Raw genomic sequence first — 23,030 nt, forward strand, 5'->3', positions numbered from 1 at the left:
TATGAGAGCCCGTAATATTATTGAAATGAGCATGGGCAAGAAAATCATTTTCCGTGATTCATTAAATTTCATGTTAATGAAATTAAAAGACTTGCCTACAAGTCTGGGTCTCGGAGATGAACTGTGTAAAGGCGACTTTTCTTATCTTTACTCTACGCCTGAGAACCAATATTACGTGGGGCTTTACCCTGACATGGACGCCAAGTCCACTAAAGAACGGGAGAAAATTCGCAAGTGGCATGAAGAAACTGTTCAGGCTGGGAAAATATTTGATTTCCAACAAGAGTTGCGACAGTATTGTATTAGCGATGTTGAAATCCTTACAGCTGCGTGTATTAAATTTTCAAATTTAATTGAACAATTGTCGGGAATTCAGTGCTTTCTGAGATGTGCCACACTTCCATCTTTAGCCTCATTGATATTCAGGGCTAAATTTCTAAAAGAAAACATGCTTATCAAGATACCACCGATGGGATTCCGGGACCAGGATACTTATTTATTAATTTCGTTGAAATGGTTAGAATATACCAACAATATCACATTGAGGCATGCTGGCAATCTCTGGGAAGCGAAAGTAGGCCGTTATAAGCTGGACGGGCTCCATGAAGAGACTAAAACTGTGTACAGTTTTCTTGGTTGTTATTTTCACGCTTGCAGGTTATGTTCCCCTGAAAATAGGAATCAACCCCTTAATGAAACAGGAGAAACATTAAATCAGAGGTACGAACGCACAGTAACAAGAAAAGCGTTGCTGGAGCAAATGGGGTACACGGTAATTCAAAAATGGGAATGTGAGTTCCATAACGAAATCAAAACCAATCCGGAACTACGCAAATTTATTGGTGAGAACTGCTACTCACTTGACTCCCCGTTTATCCCCAAACAAGCTTTCAATGGTGGTCGTACAGAACTTTTCAGGGCTCTATACGAACGCCAAGATGGCGAGAATTCATGTATGAAACTTTTAGATGTTGTTTCCCTGTACCCGGCCATGATGAAACAGCGAAAGATGCCTACGGGCAAACCTGTGATTTACACTTCCGAATTTCCCCCACTGGAGAACATATTCGGGGTAGTAAAGTGCGATGTTCTCCCGCCTAAAGATTTATACTTACTTACCTGTGCTTGGCATGGCGTGCAATAGCAAGTTAATATTTGCTCTCTGCCATGCATATGCACAAAGTGAGAATCAGGTAGAGTGCCCACACACCGAAAAACAAAGATACTTACATGGCACCTGGGTATCAGAAGAACTCAAGTTGGCTGTAGAGAAAAGGTACAAAATACTAAAAATTTATGAAGTATGGTATTTTTCTTCAGCACAAGAATCAAATAATGTGTTCAGAGAATACGTAGATACTTTCCTTAGACTGAAACAACAGTCCTCAGGATATCCTTCCAATTGCAGTACAGAACATGACAAAGACAAGTATATTCGAGATTATTTCGAACATGAGGGTATTCAGCTTGTCAAGGAAGAAATTGGATACAATGCTGGGCTGCGTTACATATCCAAAATACTCCTTAACTCGATTTTTGGTAAATTTGCAGAATCCCTCTTAAAAACTAAGTCAGTTTTTGTCAATACAGAAAAGAAAGTCCATGATATTGTATTCAATCCACAATTTGAGATTAAAAATGTAGTACCTATTTCTGATAAATGCTTGCTAGTAAATTTTGTCGACCTGGAAATGGCCAATTCGCTGCTAGTACTCTCCAATGTCCTTGTCTCAGCATTTATCACTGCTTATGGAAGAATGCATTTATATTCATTCATGGATCAAGTAAAAGAATCTAACCATTATGTGGACACTGACTCTGTATTCTATATTGAAAAGCAGGGTGAAACGCTGTTACCTACAGGTTCCTTCTCGGTGAACTGACCGATGAGATTAAAGGCCCGTATGAAATCTCATGTTATCTTGGTGGTGGCCCCAAGAATTATGCACATAAAATGGAAAACAAATATGATGCAAACAATGAGAAACATGTCATTAAAGTGCGCGGAATTACCATGAACTACAGGACACAATTGCAAATTAATTTTGACTATTTCAAGCAACTTGTTAAAGGAGAAATTGAAAAGAGAGTGGTTGAAAACCCTCGAAAAACGTAAAGCTAATTTCGAGGTAGTCTCGGAAAAGGAACAAAAAACTCACCAGGCAGTTCACACGAAACGCCGAAAATTGGAGAACTATGTCTCCTTACCGTATGGGATGTAAACAAAATATAAATGTCATTTTTCAAAAGATGTATATATAATGTAAAAATAAATACTTACATATTTTTTTTTCATACACTCTTACACACACACACTCACATACGTGCATTTTTATATTGTTCTTTTTCAGTCACTCTTATATTGTCTTTCATATAAACTGATAAATGTTATTGTTGAGTGCTGCCTCCATGAAGGTAAAAAAGAACATAGTACACTTCACATCCCAGAGAAGTATCGTACGATAATGCATGAATATTTTCTTTCACCCATTGGGATTCATTATTGTCTTTGAAATATTGTGGCACCCTTCCAAGAACATAATACACAGTATCCACATTTGTAGAACTAACACACATCTCACACAATATAAATTTATTATTGTATATAAAACCTTGCGCATCAATAATATATTGCACCACTTTCACTTTAGATATTTACAAATATTGTTTTATTAACCCTGGGCAAGCTCCGCTTCATGTATAGGGGCTATAAGAGTTTTAACTAGTTCGAAATCATTTGAAATTTCACACAACACACTGTAAAAGTCTCTGTATCCTGTCGATTCCTCCTGTGCCTTCAAAGCATCACCTACATCTTCATGGTTAGCAAAATCAAAATCAAAAATATGACTTGTATTGTCTGGATCCAGCAGATAACACTGGATTCTCTCGCACATCCACTCTACACAATTCTGGCATTCATTCACTCAGCATTCCTCTTGGCAAATTATAAAACAATCGGAGAGTTGAACTTCATCTTAACCGTGCACATCCTCGCACTCGTAAAAATGTTTAATAACGCAATTGTGGGCTAGTTGGTTGCCTTCATTTGAATAACTGCCCCAGCATATAATGTACTTGTAAGGAGTATATTTTTTCAAAGCCTCCAGCACACAATCCTTATCGATATAATCGAAGAAACATGGACATATAAGCACCAAATCACTCATCTCCCTGGGGACCTGCTCAATAACATCAGTTTTCACTATTCGTTTCTTCCAATCGAATAATTATCGGCCCTTCAGTTCTTTGCAGAGTACTTCACAACTGCTTCTCAGAAAGAACCTGCAACAATAACAATACATATTATCAGTGTTATTTTCTAATATTTTTGTATAATATTTTTTAAAAAAACATTGCAGTGACAAAAGATTGAGGGTCCCCGACTACCTGCATTGGGATCTCAAAGAAAACATCCTGGCCTAGCATGGCAAAGCACCTGAAATATCTGTTTCCGTTCATCAGCCACTGAAAAAAGATGCTCGCCCATGCCAATTTGATTCAGTATGTTGTGAGCAGTCTCACAAAATAAGTTCGGAATTGAATATGGGTAATCATAGTAAATAACCACCCTCTCGCAAAAGTTGTAATACGCGTTAATAATATCATCTGGAGAAGTGTAAAATCCCAGGGTAAAATGGGTTAAAATGGATTCTGCAGTACTCACTGCACTGATGTTGGACCTGGAGCTGGAAGCCATTCTTCGTACGTACGTAGAATTCAGAGAGAGAGAGTGACAGAACCTGGAACAATAACAATACATATTGTTAGTGTTATTTTCTAGTATTCTTTGTATAATATTTTCAAAAATAATGTAAAACGCTTAAACTTTGTTTCCATGGCAGCTAGAAAACAACTTGAAATAAAGAATAGTATGCGAAAAAGATACTTACAAAGTTAAAAAAGCCTTTAGTTGCACTGTAACAACACAGTCACGCTGAAAATCAGCATAACTTTCAAGCCAAACACTTGAGAACTCTCTAGGACCACTTCGTCTTCCGTTCGTTATTTATAGAATCTTAGACAAAAGGCCCGTCAATATGAATATTATTTTTCATTGCTCTTCTCTGATTGGTTGATTCATTTATTGAAAACTTTCTCTCATTGCATAATATTTTCTAGCCTCTACCCAAGGCCCTTCGAGCTCCTCAATTATACCAAATATGACTCACCACCAACACCAAAATGGCCGGTCGTGATGTCAACGGCGTCTGCAAACCACGCATAAATAGCCAAAAATTGGATTAGAAAAGCGAAAAACGTGTCCTGAAAATGCATTAACTTCAAGTTTCTACGAGTGCCTGAATCAGCCTTGACTCATGTCCGGGTGTACCGCGTAGAAGAAAAAATAAATTGGCCTAGAATAGGCCAGAACTGAGTTCCTTGGGTTAGAATAGGGCGGAACCGGGTACCATAATAGTATCTATTATGCACTAATGGAAAATTATTAAAACCAAGCTCCACGTCTGTATAAATCATCCGTGCCTCATATCCGGCTGAAACGCATATATAAAGTACAACAATAGGGTTAGGTTAGGGTAAAAATGGAATACATAATAGTATCTTTTGTGCACTAATGGAAAACCATTAATTCCAAACTCACACGTGTGCATGAGTCATCGATGACTCATCTCCTCCTCCACCCCCCACACGTGGTGCTTGATTAATTAACAATAGCATCACCTCTCGATAAGGAATAGAAAAGCCATTAATGTCAATTAAAATGATAGAATAACAATAGCCGAGCGTCGTTATGAATAAATGAATGTCCAGGAAGTCGAATGGATTCTACTAATACATTTAATGAATATGCCTCATAATATTCAAATAGTTGGAGTAACAACAGATAGTACTACATTTGTTACACTATATAATCCACTTTCATCTAAATTACTGTATTCGGTCTGGTGTAATCTCTTCCAACAACTTCCGGCAAATACTTCTATTATAATCGGAGGGGATATTAACGCACATCATCAATTGTGGGGTTGTTTTGGTTCAGATATGTCAGGGAAATCTCTGTGCAGATACCTTCAAGAGTCAAACGTAACAATACTAAATGATGGCACTCCCACATATATCTCGAGGCCAAATAAAAATCCTAGTGTCCCTGACATAACACTCGTGACAGAGAATATAGTTGCCGATATTAACTGAAGAGTTCTGCAAAATCCATATAATAGTAATCATCATCCAATTTTGATCTCATTTGATTCAAATATAGATACAATGCTTATATCTAGAAATCTTCCGGAAAGACCAACACGTCCATACTATTCTAAAAATATTAACTGGAACGAACTTTCATGACAAATCAATCTCTCTGCTGAAAAATACTAACAACAAACTTTAGGGAATGATTACGAAAACAATACATCACTAATTAAAGAGAATTTGAACAGATCTACAATTCCCCGTCAACGTGACTCGAAAAGAAAGATTGCTCCGTGGTGGATGACAAACTGCCAGAAATTGATAAACGCTAGACAAAATGCATTCTTCAAATATAAAGAAAACCCAACAATGAACATTTCTTGAAGTACAAAGAAACAGCAGCCAAAACTCAAAGGTACTTAAGGCAAATTAAGGCAGAGTTTTGGAAAAGGTTTTGTTCCTCATTAACAAATGAATCATCTTTAACCACAACGTGGAAAGTTAGTAACAGAATGTGTAATGCCAATAATATTAGTAGACATCATGGAGGAGACATAAGCAGTAAATGGATGACAGAATTTCACCAAAGCCTAACACCAGACTCCAGCGACTTTAATTTCAACGCCATATTAAATTCAATGAATGAATCCACACCATCAACATTGGAATGCCCATATACCAGCGCAGAATTAAGAAAAGTTATAAGTGAAAGCAAACCTTCGTCGTCACCAGGAATGGATGGCATATCATATGAATGTTTACGAAACTTACCGCAACTGGGGATAGATAAATTATTCATAGATTTCATGTGCTTTTATTCCCAATTTATTTTAAAATCATATTTGTAATAATTTGTAAAAATGTATAAATGAGGTTATTTCATAAAATCTAAGGAATTACGGTTAAAGAATCAGACTATCATCAATTGAGGGAAATTACTCGATGAAAAATACAAGTTGAGCCAATAATTGCTAACAACCTTTGCTATGGAATACTCATCTGACACAGTGGTGGCTCGTGGTGAACCAAAGTGGAGGGGCGATAGCTCACAAATTTACTCTACTAGTAATGTGAATTTATATGATGAATTTCATATAACAAAGTAATAAGAAACTGACATGTTCATGTTTTTCCAAATATAATATTTTCCACGTTTGCATATAGTATAATAAATTAATAATTTTTTAACAGTAATGCGAAGAAGAAATAGAATTCTAACAGATTTAGTCGTAGCATTTTTTTTACTTAACAGGGGAAAATTCAGAAGGTATATTAATTTTTACACAACTTGATAAGCACAATGACAAATATTTACGTGCATTGATCGTGAAAATTTCTAGTATAAAATTTACACATAAAAGTTTCCTGTCCAACATGACTAATTGATATGTGAAATAGGGCACCAAAATAAATATCTCACTGGAGAGCATCTGCGTTACCAGAATGTCTACAGTAAAAACTTCAAACTTACCAGAAATCTTCTTCAGTCATACTTGTAACTGAAATTCATCCTTCTGTCCTTCAACGCAAAATTTGCGAGTGAACTCACGACCTCCCTTCTTGCACACTTGTTCTAGAATCAAATTCGGCCTAGTTTTTTTATTTTTTCATCCAGACTTCTGGTAGAAAAACTTCGCACCAACAATTCCTCCACACTGTTCATCACGATAAATGCACAACTACAGCACACAAGTACCGAAAAAGCTTCACTTTTGCATGGAAAATGAAGAAACAACAGTGTCAATAGTATCGTCTTCCAATCCAGTCGTTTTATTGCTTTGGGGTTGCCAGACAATTTTGTCAATTTTTAGAAATTTGGAGTTCACAGGTTCCTGTAGCGGCTCTTGGTGAGTTTGACTTACTTGACTTAATTCCTGTTGTTCCCTGTGGAACATAGTGCATCAACAAAGCATCTCCGCCTGGTCTTACTGACGGCAATTCTCTTCAATGCATTCCAGCTCTTTCCTTCCTCCAAGGCCTCAGCGTGAACAGATCTTCACCACGTCTGTCTAGGCCTCCCTCTTTTCCTTCTTCCCTGCGGGTTCCAGTCTAGTGCCTCTCTCTTGACAGCCTCATTTTCCTTCCTCAACGTATGCCCTATCCAATTCCATTTTCGCCACTTTATTTGTATGGACACCTCGGTTTCTCCAGATTTTCTCCAAAGTTTTTGATTTTGAATCACTTCTGGCCAAAAGATATTCAAAATTTTTCTCAGGCAGCGATTGATGAAGGTCTGTAATTTAGAGGTAATCGTTTTTGTTACTTTCCATGTCTCAGACCCATATAACAGTACAGACCATAGGCATAGCTAGAACTTTATATTTGGGTGTGCACAAAGAAAAAAAATGTGGTCTTGTACCTTTTTAATAGCATATTTTGCAACACAATCACTTGGCTCTTTTACTGCACTGATGTTTGTAAAGGAATATAAATTCACTACATGACAGTGTTGAAAATTTCTGAATATATGTAGTAGAAGAAAATCAAATTGCATAGAAATTACACACACACAAAATGTTCATAAATGTTACATACAAACAGTGGCGTAGCATGGGCATTTCAGGTGGGAACAACCAAGTCCGAAGGAAGGGTCGGCCCTTTCATGCTTAATAATTTACTTATGGTATTAGTCGCCACAGGTATTGTTTGCCTGAAGTCAGCTGGGTTTTCAATAAAACATCATCCATGCATGTTTTAGCTAGAAAATTAGATGCCTCACTACGCCACAAATGTTTTGAACTCTGGTGTTGTATACCTTTTTTGTACCTTTCTGCAAGACGCAAGTCATTAAGACACCTACCTGAATCACAAGCGCCTCTGAATAATAGTAGACGTCATTGTTGTGGATGATCCAACTATTGATTGATTTGGTTTATTTTACTTCGCTTTTCTACCACTTTTGGTTAATCACGAATACGAATATGAGTGACGATATTGAAGAAGGGACACTCACAAAGAACACCCGTGCTCACGTCGGGATTCGAATAAGGGGCCTCTGTCGTCTTGGCGCGCTGTGCAAAATACTCTGACATGGAGGTGGGTGGATGACCCAAATATCGTACACTCAACTGACGTAACAGTGCCGATTAGTAATTCAGACCACTGTTTATTACATCTTGAAAATGTTGATAAACATTTAAAAATAATTTTGTCCAGAGATCATTCGATATAAAGAGTTTTCAGATTAATGCTAAACACTTCCATTGACACAATATTAAGCAGTTAGATACTAACGATATAATAATAAAAATAATGGCTGAACTTCTACCACGGGGACTTCACCAACTTATTTGATAAAATCTGTGTTGATCTTTTAGTTTTTAATGCACATCGCTGTTCATGTGATAAATTATACAATGCAGTGGCCATGAAGAAGTGGTATATTTGAGTTTGGTAAAGTTACGTCAGTCAATATTGCGTACTGTAACATCACATAGCACGAGTGGCACGAGCGCGAAGAACCGGGTAGGAATTCTACCACTGTCATCTGCTTCAGAAGGCAGGAAGGGTCACATGAACCAATCACGTAGCCATCTGTTCCATACGCTGGCGTACGAGAGAGCATTTTGCGCGCGTGCTGTAGAGATCCAAGCCTGTCCAAGCTTTCCTTCCAGAAAGACAGCAAGGAATATAGAGTTCTTTACACCGAACCTGTCCAGCGTCCAGGCAGGAAAGGCATTGAAAAAAAAATGCTGGAACAAGTGTTGTTAGTGGAGCGTTGCAAGCGGATCGCGAAAAATATCTATTATAATGCCATGAAGGTCAAACATATATGAAATTAGTCAAGATTTACTTTATATTTACAGCATTTACTTATTTTTTAAATTTTAAATCAGGGAACGCTGGGCGTATGGGCATACTATATCGTTACGCCACTGCATACAAATACATCAAAATACACGTCATCTATAACAAGAGACGTCTGTCAAAAGGTACAATGTTCTTAAACTCATCAATAACTTCATTTACATCAATAGACTAAGCTTTTTCCTGTTCCACAAATAGCAAGAGCAGGGCTTCCAATCTATCCTGCTTCTGATTGCTCTTAATTTAGTTTTAACTTGGGTAAGCTTGGAGAAAGCTTGTGACAGGTATAGAAGCAAGGCGCTGCAGTACAGAGTAGAATGCAGTAAATATCTTCTTTCTCCAATGACATCAAATAATCAAAAAACTACAGACACTCGTTTCATCAGCGATAATGCACACGTTTGTACCAAGTAATGACATTTTCAACTTCTTACAAACTGCCGCTTATTTCCTCTCTTATTGAAATATCTGTCTTTAATTGTCTTTCATAAAGCAGTCCATTAGGGTGAGCATAGGCACACCCGGCACACCCCGTAGCTACGCCTATGGTACAGACTTAACATTACTTCGAAAAATACGAAGTTTGGTCTTCATAGATATCTTCTTGTTTTTCCATACTGGATAGAGCCTCACAAAGGTACCATTTGCTTTTTGGATTCGTTGAAAAACAATCTGTGCAGCCCCTCTGTCTTTTGCCACCACACTACCCAGGTAAGTAAAGCTATCCACATTTTCAATAATCTCTTCACCAATATTAAACGGGTCTGTTTTTGTGAAGTTAATCCTCAGTGCCTTGGTCTGCTTGGTGAGTTTAGATGACGAGTTTCTAATTTATTTGACATCCGGCTTGAAAAGAAGTTGGACAACTTTGTCACATTATCAGGAATTTTTTTAAACGTGCTAATCAAAACATGTAATTAAATCTACATGATGTACTCCACATCATTGTAATCCAAATGTACTTTCCACTAAACTCGGAAAAAATACAACGCATATATATGACAATTTTGCATGTAACAAGAATCTATAGCCCACTTCCGTGCCTAGCATACCACATTACAAAGCCAGTGCACCTGGGTTCAAATCCCGGCATGAGTATGTGTGTTCTTTGTGAGTGCCCTTCCATCAATTTTATTATATCATCATTACTCATCCTCATCGTCATGATTACCGAAAAGTAGCAGAAAGTGACGATAAATAACAAAAATCAAGCAAGAGTCTGTACTTTTTCAGTTACCGATATATTCTTTCCTAATTGGAAAATGCGTAATTTATTGCTCTACTTTCATGTCATAAGTGAATAAGATTATGGAATACAGAATGATTTTTTCAACAGTTGGTAATTTTCTATCTTCTGTTAACTTCATTGCTTCTGGCAACTCTTCATTGTTTACCATTCTCCGGAGAGAGAGGGCCAGTTTCGCCTAGGGGGTGGCTTTTGGACGATAAAACCCTCCGTCCTCCCATGCACAGGACCTGTGCGTGTTATTCCCCCAGTTCCCTCGCCTCTTACCCCTCGCAGCCATTCCTGGGAATGCTCTACGTCTCGTAAAGTGGGAGGACGGCGCCCTGCCAGATTTCTCTCGAAGTTGCATATTCCCCCACATGGTGGCGTGCAAACTTTGCAATTGTCGCGGAAGAATGAATACAGAACCGACTAACCAATGAACTATAAGGAATGGAATATTTGCAATTCAGACAATGTAAAAGCTAATATATAAATGTTTGTTCACTTGTGGTTACACACGGCAGTGCGGCGTCCGTATCACCCTTATGAGCGGCTGCTGCTGATCTGACAAGTAAACACAGAGCCCCAAGTAGGAAAGAAATTCAAGTGTTTAGAATGCTTGGAAGACTGGGAAAATACAATGTCCAGAGTAGAATGTGATAAGTGCACGCATGCAATAAGCACGCTGCATGGTGACCGGTGTTATATTTGTGAGAGGAGGGGAAAATTAATTTTGTTTGATTGATTGGTCAGTTTTATTTAACTTCACTTGTATGCCACTTTTGGTTAATCGCGAAGGTGGGAATAAGTGATGATATGATTAAATTTATGAAGGAACACTGACAAACACCCATGCCCATGCCGGAACTTGTACCTGGGTTCCCTGGACAAATCCTCCATGGAGGTCAACGGGAGGGGAAAATAAGGAACTATGAAGAGGGTGGGAGGAATATGAAGAAGTCTGCTTAGGAAAGAAACATTGTCTATTGTCTATTTTAGGCGTTACTCCCACACCACCTATACGCCTTCATGGCATGGTGCTATGCACAGGGGAGCACTTTACATTTTTTACCTATTTTAGAAGAACTAATTTCTCGATAACTTTTCAAGTTTTCTCTTGAGTTATTATGTCATGTAATGATTTTATTATTAATAGTATTATTATTTTGCTTTACACTCAACAAAAAGATTGCTTTCGATAAAGAACATATTTTCACAATAAAATGTTAATTTTAAATATTTTGGTTGACTTTACATCATATTTCTCATGTGGAGTATCTCAACTTTAATTCTCAGGAGAGGTGGCCAAATGCTTCGTTTTAAGAAGAGACTGAAATTTCATGTCGTATTTGATGTACAGAAATTGTAGGATGTGGCATTGAAACAACACTAATTTAGGGTAAGGTCAAAATATAACCATACCAATAGGCTAAAGTACATAGTTAATTTTTTTCAGCCAGTTTTATCTAATTGTTCCTCTAATAACTCTACATGGGTAATTTTGTTATGAAGTCCGAATTTTTTTTAAAAAAGGTGTTGTTAATATCTTCTTTTATTATATTATATTGAAATATACGGTACCTGATTGCTCGCTGATGTTCATTTTTTTCTCATAATCAGGGGTGTCTACAGGCGTGAATGATATGATTTGGTGGGGGGACACATGACATGATTTTGGGGGAGATGCACCATTGGCCTTGGGGGATGGGCACCCCTGCTAATATTGTTCAATATGTTCACCGCTTGACACATCGGACACACTACGGTCTGTAGTTCATTTCTAGCCCCACTCGACGCAGTATATCAATAGTGACTGTGCAACTGGAAGTAGTGATTCAGTGTCGCAGATCATCGAGGTTTTGCGGTAGGGCTGGTACAAGGACGTCACTATTGAGGTAACCCCTACAAGAAGAAAAAGACGAATGTAACGTTGCACACTTACAGTCGACTCGATGCGGGAAACCCTGCCAAGAGTACACCTACGTATGGCAGTGGTGCTTATGTCGACTGTTCTTAAAACAACATTCGGAGAATTTGTCTGTCACTCGGCAGACTCAGGACAAATCCCCAATTGCTGAAATTGCGGCTCTTGGAAAAGTTGAGTAGTTTCCAGTTTTTGGTTTCAAAATTGGTTCACGGACAATACATATCTTCAAGGAGTGGTCTTTTACCGTACTCGCCTCAAAATGTGCTCCATCAAGCATCCATAAGGCCAACACTAGAAACGAAGTTCCGGAAACTATTTGCATAAGCTGGCAACACTACTGCTCTAACACAATAATTATTTTAAGCCAATTTTTAATGGAACTTTGAATTGTTGTTACAATGTACCACCACTGCCACTTACTACATTTTTTGTTCACTTCGATCCGCTGCGTGGCCTCAAGGGAGTGCCGATTACCATTTTTTTAAAAAAAATTCAATGTTCTTCTTCTTCCTTAAACTGTCAATATTTTTAATAAGTATAATTAAGGACGTGAACTTTTCATTTTAACGATAAAACTGAAAGGTGAGGAAAGCAAGATAACGTGTCTAAAATGTATTTGGGCAGGTTAAGGAGGCAAGTTTTAGGTGTTTCGGAAACGAGAAACAATGTGAATTTTTGGAATTTTTCAGAATAATACCGAATTTTCCACTTTAACACAAAAAACGCCGAGAAATATTCAATATAAACTGGAAATAACAATTCTTCTGTTGAAAAAGAACTACCTAAAGCTCTATTAGAACTGTCATTTCTAGTCTAGCTGGTGACAGTTTGAGTCAAAAGAGATTGTCAGGATTCATTTAATAGTGTTTGGTGCAAACATGACTGACTTTGTTTAACTTCGTCCTGAAAAGGAATTTTCAGGGGAGGGAGTTAAGGGACGTGTCATGTGTGTGTACACAAAATGGGATTTTGAAGGCGCAGAGGGATTTTAGGAAATTGTTAGGGAATGTGATGTATATCTGACTGTATTCAAAGAACTGGGTAATATCATTGAATAAACATTTCATATTTAGTGGCTGATGAGTTGAAATAGTTTTCCAAATGGAAGAAATTTCACCTATTCCCAAAAAGTTAAAGACTGAATCACACGGAACTGGATTTCCAGCAGGAATGATCAGCATCGTCTTGTCCTATAGCAGATGCTGTTACCTCGGGGAGAGCAGAAACTAAAATAAATAGTGTTGCCATATATACTCGAGTTGAGCTGGGTCGCTTGAATGTGCCCCACTACCCTTCTTTAACCCACAATGAGACCCAATCAAACTTTTTAATGTTGTTGGAAGTTCATTTATATGTATGTCTTATGTTTCCGCCATTTTGGCTTAGTTGCATTTATTTTATAAATTAGAGCCAATTCAGGAAATATATTATCACATCATTATTCAGCAGCATGAAATTGCCCTAAATTAGCTCTCAAACACTGTGCCGGAATTTCACTGTTCTCCAGTGTAATCTGTGATATCAAGATACTTATAATCTAGATTATCCGTATTTCCATGTAATAGACTGTCTTTATGAACCTCCTGCAAAAGTAAGTGTTATTGACGAATTATTATTATTATTATTATTGGTACTCTTGTCACATTCAAAATTTGCCTCAAAATGATGAGAAGAAATGTAGCTCTAGCGAAATGCTACAACTCAAGAATTTTGTAGCTTTGCTACTGCTACAGGTACAATTTTCAAAATGTAGCGCTGCTAAAGCTTAAGCTACAAATTTTGTATCTAGCTACAGTAGCACCGCTACAAGTAGTGTGCTGCTTCCAACCACCGATAACAAGTATAGAAATTTTATTTTAAAAACACAGTACTACAAATGGTCACAGAACACAAATTCACAATTGTATGAAATGTACTTTAGATTTATTCATATTATTCTATTTTGTAAACAAATATCTGATAACTAATGTCCATTTGGTAATGTATTTTATACATGTGCTATGAAACAGCATAGTAGTAGAGTTGAAAAATCCTGATGACATGTCCTATATTATTACCATGTACTGTTTTACTACAAAAGTTCTAGTAGTTCTTGGATACAACTAAACTAAACTAAACTAAACTATTGTTATTTTTACTAGATAAACCTGAATGTCATATAACCAAAAATTTTGACTCCAACAATGTTGTCATCAAATGTGAATTGCAGAATATAAAAACTGTATTAGTGAAATGTAGTATGAAAATCTCCCATGTGATATTAGAAATATTTCCATAATCATTATTGGTAGATATTATTGTGGAAATATTAAATTAAGGAATTAATATTTTGTTGATCGATTGATTTGGTTTATTTTACTTCGTTCTTCGGCCACTTTTGGCTAATCGCAAAGATGAGGATGAGTTATGATACGGATGGTGGAACAGTCATAAGAACACCCATGCCCAGGCCAGGATTCAAACCTGGGACCCCTAGAACTGTAGTGCACCATGCTAACCACTCAGCCACGGATGTGGGCATTAATATTCTTGTATACAAATTCAGATATATTATTATAGTAGCAATTAGGTAGGAGGAAGAGCTACATTGCAACAATATAACTGATATGACAGTGTGAAATAAATAAATTAAATCATTATATGTAATTGTTCATTGGTCTTCATTAATCCAGTACATTATCAGGACCTCAACAAAAACTTATTGATACCAAATCTTTACAAGAAAATTTATAAGTACAACTTACAGATCTTCAAGTTGAGTAAAAGGTTCAAAAGCGTCAGGATGAATTTCCTCAATGAAGTTGCTCTGCAAATCTCTGCAACAATACAAAATGTGCACATAAAACTACATTTCTATGAGTATTTCACAGGATAAAATAGCAGGAACAATAGTAGTTGCACAAGTATTCAAGTATACCTTTGTTTAATTATTTAGTGTTGTGTAGATTCCATGGTTCTCTATCTTTAAAATATACAGGGTGGGCCAAAAGTCAGGTGACAGCATTGTCATAGTAAAGGCTGGTGTGTTGGAGGTCCACTTTGGCCACGTGTGATGTTCGAGGGGTGGGGCAAACCCAAGGACACATGTAACCACCCCGGGCGCCATCTTGGAAGTCGCCATCTTGAACGCAACTTAGGTTTCTTAAATGGAATCATAGACATGTGACATATGATTTCCAATTGTTTTTTCGTCAGGAGTTCAATGCCGCAAATTGTTTTGTCCTATCATGAATCTTTTCCTAATTATGGCCTGTCTTTCCTTCTTTGTGTCTCCTCACAACACATGCTCGAAATGACCAACCACCCTCGTGCACAATGGTTTGTGCCACACACCTCATCCAGTCCTCATGCACAGCCAGCAATGTCTCCGGATGCACAGCAGCACAGGCATTCACAATCCGCTGCAACAGATGCTGTAAATTCTGGATTTTCACAGCGTAAACCATGGCCTTGAGGTGGCCCCACAGGTAGAAGTCGAGAGGCATGAGGTTCAGTGACCGTGGTGGGCATTCTACCTGTCCCCAACGCCCAATCCACTTCCCAGGGAACTGCTAGTCCAGGTATTCCCGTACACAAAGTCCGAAGTGGGGAGAGGCTCCATCCTGCTGGAAGAAGGTTGGGTATGAACCATCCTCCGACAACACCGACGGAAAAATCTCCTCATCCAACAGTCGTTGGTAGTGGTCAGTGTTCAGCGTGCCGAAGATGAAAAATGGGCCAATGATCCTCGTGCCAAAAATACCACACCATACCATAACCTTCTCGGAACCAACGATCCACGATGCATCAATCCAGTGTGGGTTGTTGTCACTCCAGTAATGGTGGTTTTGTTTGTTCACTTCTCTGTTTACGTAAAAAAGTGCCTCATCGGAGAACAACACCTGCAAGTGGAGATCCGAGTTGGTCTCCAGTTCCTCCGTCGCCCATTCAGCAAACTGTACCCAACGGTCAGGATCACCCTCTGTCAGATGCTGGTGCATCTGAATTTTGTATGGGTGCCACTTGTTAATGGCAAGTATCCTCCGTATGGACGTTCGGCTAGCTCCAGATTCAAGGGCAATACTTCTGGTGCTACATTGGGGGCATTTGGAGAAGAATGCGAGGACAGCGACAGTGGTTGCCTCATCTGTTGAAGTTTTCGGCAAGCACTTCGTGCTTTATCGGCCACAGATCCCGTCTTTGGGAATCTGCTGATGAGTTTGGCCACACCATTGTGGAAAATGGGCTCCCTATCGCGGTGTAATGCAGTAAACTCTGCAGCCACAACACGCGAGCTCCGATTTCCACACATGAAGATGATCTCCACACGTTCTTCGGTCGTCAGCACCATTATTCAGTCGGTGATACCTGCAAAGATAAAACAGGCCATAATTAGGAAAAGGTTCATGATAGGACAAAACTGTTTGCGGCATTGAACTTCTGATGAAAAAACAATTGGAAATGATATGCCACATGTCTATGGTTCCATTTAAGAAACCTAAGTTGCGTTCAAGATGGCGGATTCCAAGATGGAGCCCGGGGTAGTCACATGTGTTCTTGGGTTTGCCCTTCCCCCAAACATCATATGTAGCCAAAGTGGACCTCCAACACACCAGCCTTTCCTATGACAATGCTGTCACCTGACTTTTGGCCCACCCTGTATAACATGGAAAATTCCAAAATGTTTAGTTGCAATCATAAGAGCAATTATTTTAGTTACACCACTAGCTTATTGTTAAACTGACTGATATACAGGGTGGCTCAATAAGTCACTTAACACCCTCAGTACAAGGCCACTGCGGCATGGAATTTGAAACTGGCGATGACCAATCATTGCCTGGCCAAGGGGGAACCACATTGACGCCACCCACACGGTCGGCGGCCATCTTGATGTCCGCCATCTTGAATTCAACTTCAGAATTTTAAATGGGAACGGGGTCGTGCGACATATCAAAATGGGCTAGAATTTTACGAGAAATGCAATGGTGAAGGTTTTTTCGACGTATCTTTAACCAGTAAAAAGTTATGACTGAAGTCTTGTACCAATTAGCTCCTTTTTCGAGGTGTTAGAAAAATGCCTTAAAATTTGTTTAGCGCAATGGTAATGCATCGAGATCAAAGTGACGTCTAGGGAGAGACGTTCGCATGCCATTGCACATTATTTTAATCGGATACATCCATGAAGAGCTGCTCATTATGAATGGTTGTCGCGAACAATTTACAGTGTGACGCTTAAATTGAATTAAAAGTCCTTCACAGTGACAAGGCTAATGTTTATGTTCATAAGGAAGATCATAAACAGAATATGCGACCCTTGTTATCTGATAACTAACTTTGGACAAAATCTGGTTCATAACGTTCCCATAAGTGTTCTGGTGTTCTGCCCTATTGAAAAAACTCTGTAAAAAGTACCTTCTTCCATAAGCAAGGATGAAAAAAACTTTTTATTTAACAAATCCAAGTAGCCCTAAGCATTTAAGGTTCCGTTGATGGAAAATTGACTAACCAATCGGGTTCCACACAGCACGTCACACCATTAACTTACTAACACTAACCATTCAGCTTTGATCTGTCAAAAATGGGTTATCAGATAAAAAGCATCGAATATTCTGTTTATAAACTTCCTTCTGAACATAAACATTAGCCTTGTCACTGTGAAGGACTTTTAATTCAATTTAAGCGTCACACTGTAAATTGTTCGCGACAACCATTCATAATGAGCAGCTCTTCATGGATGTATCCGATTAAAATAATGTGCAATGGCATGCGAACGTCTCTCCCTAGACGTCACTTTGATCTCGATGCATTACCATTGCGCTAAACAAATTTTAAGGCATTTTTCTAACACCTCGAAAAGGAGCTAATTGGTACAAGACTTCAGTCATAACTTTTTACTGGTTAAAGATACGTCGAAAAAACCTTCACCATTGCATTTCTCGTGAAATTCTAGCCCATTTTGATATGTCGCACGACCCCGTTCCCATTTAAAATTCTGAAGTTGAATTCAAGATGGCGGACATCAAGATGGCCGCCGACCGTATGGGTGGCGTCAATGTGGTTCCCCCTTGGCCAGGCAATGATTGGTCATCGCCAATTTCAAATTCCATGCCGCAGTGGCCTTGTACTGAGGGTGTTAAGTGACTTATTGAGCCACCTTGTACATTAACATACAGGTTAAACAGAAATAAGAATTGTAGCTTTCCTGGCGTCATGATTCGAAAGTGTTCTTGGGTTACCAGCCAGGTTAAACTGGAGTTAGCTTCCAACGTTTCGAGGGCATACATTGCTCTCGTCTTCAGGGAATGTAGAAATGGAGACCAGTGTAGGTTAATATACATGACTATATTATATCTTATTTATTACTAGCATAACAAAGTTGCAGAGCAACCCTTAACAAAAATAGACAATAACAATAAATTCCTTGTTACTCTAGGATTTTGTTTCATTATTTCTAAAACGAGTTATTACATTTGTAACCTCATTCCAGTAACATGCACTGAGGAGTAGCTAGTCTAGCAAAGATAGAACAATCAATTTCACATCTCTAATTATTTTAAATCACAATATTTATTGTGTTGTTGAAGCCACAGTTCATATGCAACAGAGCCTCCTCAATGGCGCAGTGGTAGCGTTGTTGCCTTGTAATCATGGGGTCCCGGGTTCGATACCTGGTGGAGGCACATAGTGGTTCGGATCCCACTTTAAACTGTAGGTCCAGTTCCGATTAGCCTTGCTGTGCATAAAGTGGGCTTAAAACTCCAACTCAATCATATGCAACACTTTTTTCATGCACTTCTCGTCCCTCGGTGCGATTCAGCGGGCACGCTCCTACCAGCTACTCTAGCTGGCTTTTCCTCCGCCTCACCGGTTTCAGGTAGAAACAGCCCTCAGAACGGAAAGGGAAGATTTCGGCCTCTACCTCCCTTGACCCCTCGCGTCCCACTGCAATGGTTGAAAGCCCATGCTTTCAGGTCCCCCACTCTGTATCCTATAGGAACAGATAGGGGATTGGTTTCCCTCGATTTCTTTGTAAATCCTCCAAACAAAGAACTCAGGGGAAAATTGTCTGCAGTACTTATGTTTTCTGTATTTACACCACAACATCTTACATGATGTACAATATGTACATAATATGGAATGTAGTTCTATTATTTATGAAATGGGAACATATTGTGTGCAGACAAAAATATTATACTTTCTTTTTTTAATACGAAATGTATAATGATTAAAAAACAAATATTTGCTCACACTCTCATTCTCGTCTTAGTAGTGTTTTAATTATATATACTAATCTCTTGGCCTCCAATAAAAAAAATGGATAAGCTAATGGGCAAGAGAACGCACATTCTTATTGCTGTTGTTGGTTTGGTATATTTTATTTCACTTTTCTGCCACATTTGGTTATCGCGAAAATGAGGATGAGTGATGATATGATGAAATTGATGAAGGGACCTCACAAAGACACATTCTTGTTCTATGTGTTGTACTCTGTAGTGAATAATGAAATAATTTGGAATGAAAAATGTATCCCAGAACTCAAAAAGCCAAATGAATATTATTGAAGAAACTACACAAAAACTGTGTTTTGTTACCTGTTTACCACCTCTAATAAATTGAATTTTTGCCACCTCCCTCACTTTTTCTAGTTGAATAGATTTAATCGCGATAAGTAGCTAATGGAAGTCATGATGGACAATCATGAACAGAACTCTGGACTCCTGATTTCACAGTGCCCTGCAGATGCACTGGGAGGGAATTGTTTTTTAGTGTTGCTCTTCTATCATTTTACCTAACTTCTGCCATGGCGATGAACATTGATTAAATTAAACGGATGAAGAGTGGTTACAAAGAAACACTCATGCACAGGCCACGGCTCAAACCCAGATCCTTCAGTAACGAGATCATGAGGTGGAGAAATTTGGGATATCAAGCAATGGGAAGTTCTGGAAAGAAACGTTAATCATATACAAAGATGGTCTTTCAAAAATCCAATTAAAAATTAAAATTGAGGAAAATGCAGTTTGCTTTACCGATACCCATGTTATAGCTTTCCACTCATCTTTGTTGTTGGCCAACCTCCGTGAGGGAGTGCAAGTGGTCCCGGATAGGTACCCGGTGGAGGCACATAGTGGTTTGGATCCCACTTTAAACTGTAGGTCCAGTCCCGATTAGCCTTTCTGTGCATAAAATGGACTTAAAATCCCAATCAACCAACCATGGGGGAGTGGTTATCACAGCCAGCTATGACACCAACAGTTCCGGGTTTGTACCCTGACCTGGGCATGGGTGTTCTTTGTGTTTGTCTCTTCATTCATTTTATCGTATCATCTTCGTAAATGAAATGTGACAAAAAAAGACGCTAAGTAACAAAAATCAAATCAAATCATTGATTGATTGTTTAATATGGTTTATTTTACTTCGCTTTGCTGCCACTTGTGGCTAATCGCGAAGATGATACGATAAAATTGATGAAGGGACACACACAAAGAACACCCATGGCCAAGCCGGGATTTGAATCTGGGATCTCTGGCTTAGTAGTCAAATCAAATCGTTTTTGGTTGCGTGTACTATTTTTTAGTAGTCATTCCTCATTTTGCAATCTTTTCCTGTCTTTGACGTTCTTTTTTTTAGGAATACTGGTCCCTAAAGGGGGAGGGTTTACGACCCACACCAACCCACTTTGGGCACGCTACTGACTGCTACCCCAAGTGTTGACATCACCGCACGTCACTGCCTCATTCCATAGCTTTTATTCCACTTGTGGCTAACCCTGGCAATGAAAATATAAGAGGATCATAGGAAATATGAAGGGCAACTCATAGGAGGACAAGGCCCACATAAGAGCTCCAACCTGGAACATTCGATGGCAAGTTCATGTGCTCATCCTCCCATGACCATAGATGCAGCACCCCCCCCCCCCAAATAATTGGTTCAATAGAATCCACAAATTGCTTTGATAAATATGTAAATCAGTGCCTATGGCAGCAGTAACTTATATATTAACCCTTAAGTTATAAAGAACTCCTTTTAATGCAATATGAACAATTAAATGAGACATGACAAATATCAATTTTGCAATAATGGATGACTCGGATAATGTTGTCAAGCACGAAGCAAGGGTTTGGCTCTGACAACAGGACCCCGAGTTGTACGAGACAGGCATCATGAACCTTGTGTAGTGTTGGGATAAATGCCTCAACCAGGGAGGGACTGTGTTGAGAAGTAGTGTATAAAGTGTCCTTTCATGTGAGTCTGTTTGTATTGATATCATAAATAACTACTGGAATTTGCAGGCTTCGTATTATTTTCTTCCTATTATCTCTAGTAATTAGATAAAGCAGACTAAGATTTTTCATCTCTTGAGTGCAACAATATTCAAACATTCAACAATTCATGATAGTAACTATGGAATCACAATATATTCATGACTGAACATGAAGAAGTTGGAAGAGTTCCGTTCAGGTAGAGTATCCATTTCACTTTGATTCCAGGCCAGAGATATCTCTAGAAGGATGACAAACAGGTAAGAAATATGACAAACTCAGACATGTATAGGATATGTTTATGTTTGTGTTGTTTGTGACAGTTGATATTTGTGCCTATTCCATTTGCAACATAAGAATCTGAGAGGTCTGTGAAAATTAATGTTTTGAGGTAGAGATATAAGTTTTCATGCTATCTGATTATGATGTAATTTGTGACAGTTTACAAAGCAAACTCCACCATAGTTATCTTTTACAGTAATCTTATTTTTGCATTGATTTTCTGTCCCTTTAAGCTAATCATGATGATGAGAATGTGACGATATTAGATGAAATTTGATAAAGTGTCACAAAGGATTATCATCGCAAGTCTGTCGGTAGACAATAATATGATATTAATGTTCACTATGTGCAAGTTCATACTGTTACTGCAACAGGGTGTCTAAAATAATTAATCCAAAATTATCGACTTTTCTTGACATTTTCTCATTTGTCTTAACTTTTATTTCAGCGACCCCTACTTAGATGAACTTGAAAATTAGCAATTAAAATGAATATTTTTTCATTTCATTAAAAACCCCTACCAAAGGGGCAATTAAGATGAAAACTGAAGATGTACTTTAACAAGAGAATTAGACTTGCTTTATCTATTAATACATGTAAAATTAAATGCAGTACAACTCAACTCAAAAGTAAACTGCTCAAAGCATCATTCTAAATTAACAATAAGATCAATTCAGCTGGTCATCTTTGCAATATCTGGCACAAACATCAACCAACCTGACACGTAGTACACCCTGGGCTGCATTTAGCAGACTAGCAAGACTCTGGCATCTTGACTAACAGCCAGTGTAGTCCTCTGTGGGGCTCATGTTATATCATCCATAGGTGTTTGTGATTGTTCCTTTATCCATCTCATCTTACCACAATTCATCCTCATCTTGGCAATTAGCCAAAAGTGGCAGAAAAGCAAGGCAAAATAAACAATATCAATAAATCAATCATTGTGATAGTAAAAATTCTTCACTACAAGTAAATTCTTAGACTTCTTGACCTCCCTGTTGATTTCTTTTCTTTTCCATTTTACTTTCTTGTCTGATGGACATTTTGCGCAATCTTGATGTACAAGGTGGTTTGCGAGCGTTTACTAAACTTACACTAAGTTTTATGATGACTTCCCCCCCCCCAGTTACAATGACTTACGGTTTTGAGCCATTTTTGATTGTTAATGCCCATTTGGAAGTAACCTATATCCTTTCAGCCATTTATATATTCTTTCCCCTTAAGTTTGCTTTAGCCATATAGAAATTCTATTTTGCTTTCCACATCCAACACAATTGCAAGGTGGGTGTAAAGGGTACCTTCCACATACGTGCCCAAAAGTCCTCACTTCCACGTAGTGCACCCTGGACTAAAGACTAACGAGGCTCTGGCGACTGGCACTATGGCCAGT

The 23,030-nt window shown here is 38.4% G+C and overlaps 1 protein-coding gene across 1 annotated transcript; it reads left to right on the forward strand.

The window, feature by feature from the left end:
- The first annotated feature begins 1 nt into the window (after position 1).
- LOC146002972 (uncharacterized) lies at positions 2–1,883 on the forward strand. Its single transcript, XM_083141128.1, has 2 exons — positions 2–791; positions 1,321–1,883. Exons 1-2 carry the CDS (start codon positions 2–4, stop codon positions 1,881–1,883), a joined length of 1,353 nt encoding a protein of 450 aa, XP_082997254.1.
- The last annotated feature ends 21,147 nt before the right edge of the window (positions 1,884–23,030 follow it).

This window comes from Lepisma saccharinum, chromosome 19 (genome assembly GCF_977018435.1).
Source record: "Lepisma saccharinum chromosome 19, izLepSacc3.1, whole genome shotgun sequence".
Classification (NCBI taxonomy): Eukaryota; Metazoa; Arthropoda; class Insecta; order Zygentoma; family Lepismatidae; genus Lepisma; species Lepisma saccharinum.

What these genes read in the sequence shown, in the direction of transcription:
- LOC146002972 (XM_083141128.1), top strand. Translation starts at nt 2, where the DNA reads ATGAGAGCCCGTAATATTATTGAAATGAGCATGGGCAAGAAAATCATT. An exon ending in GGTAATTCAAAAATGGGAAT is followed by an intron (nt 792 to 1,320) that starts GTGAGTTCCATA and finishes ATTTTTCTTCAG; the next exon opens with CACAAGAATCAAATAATGTG.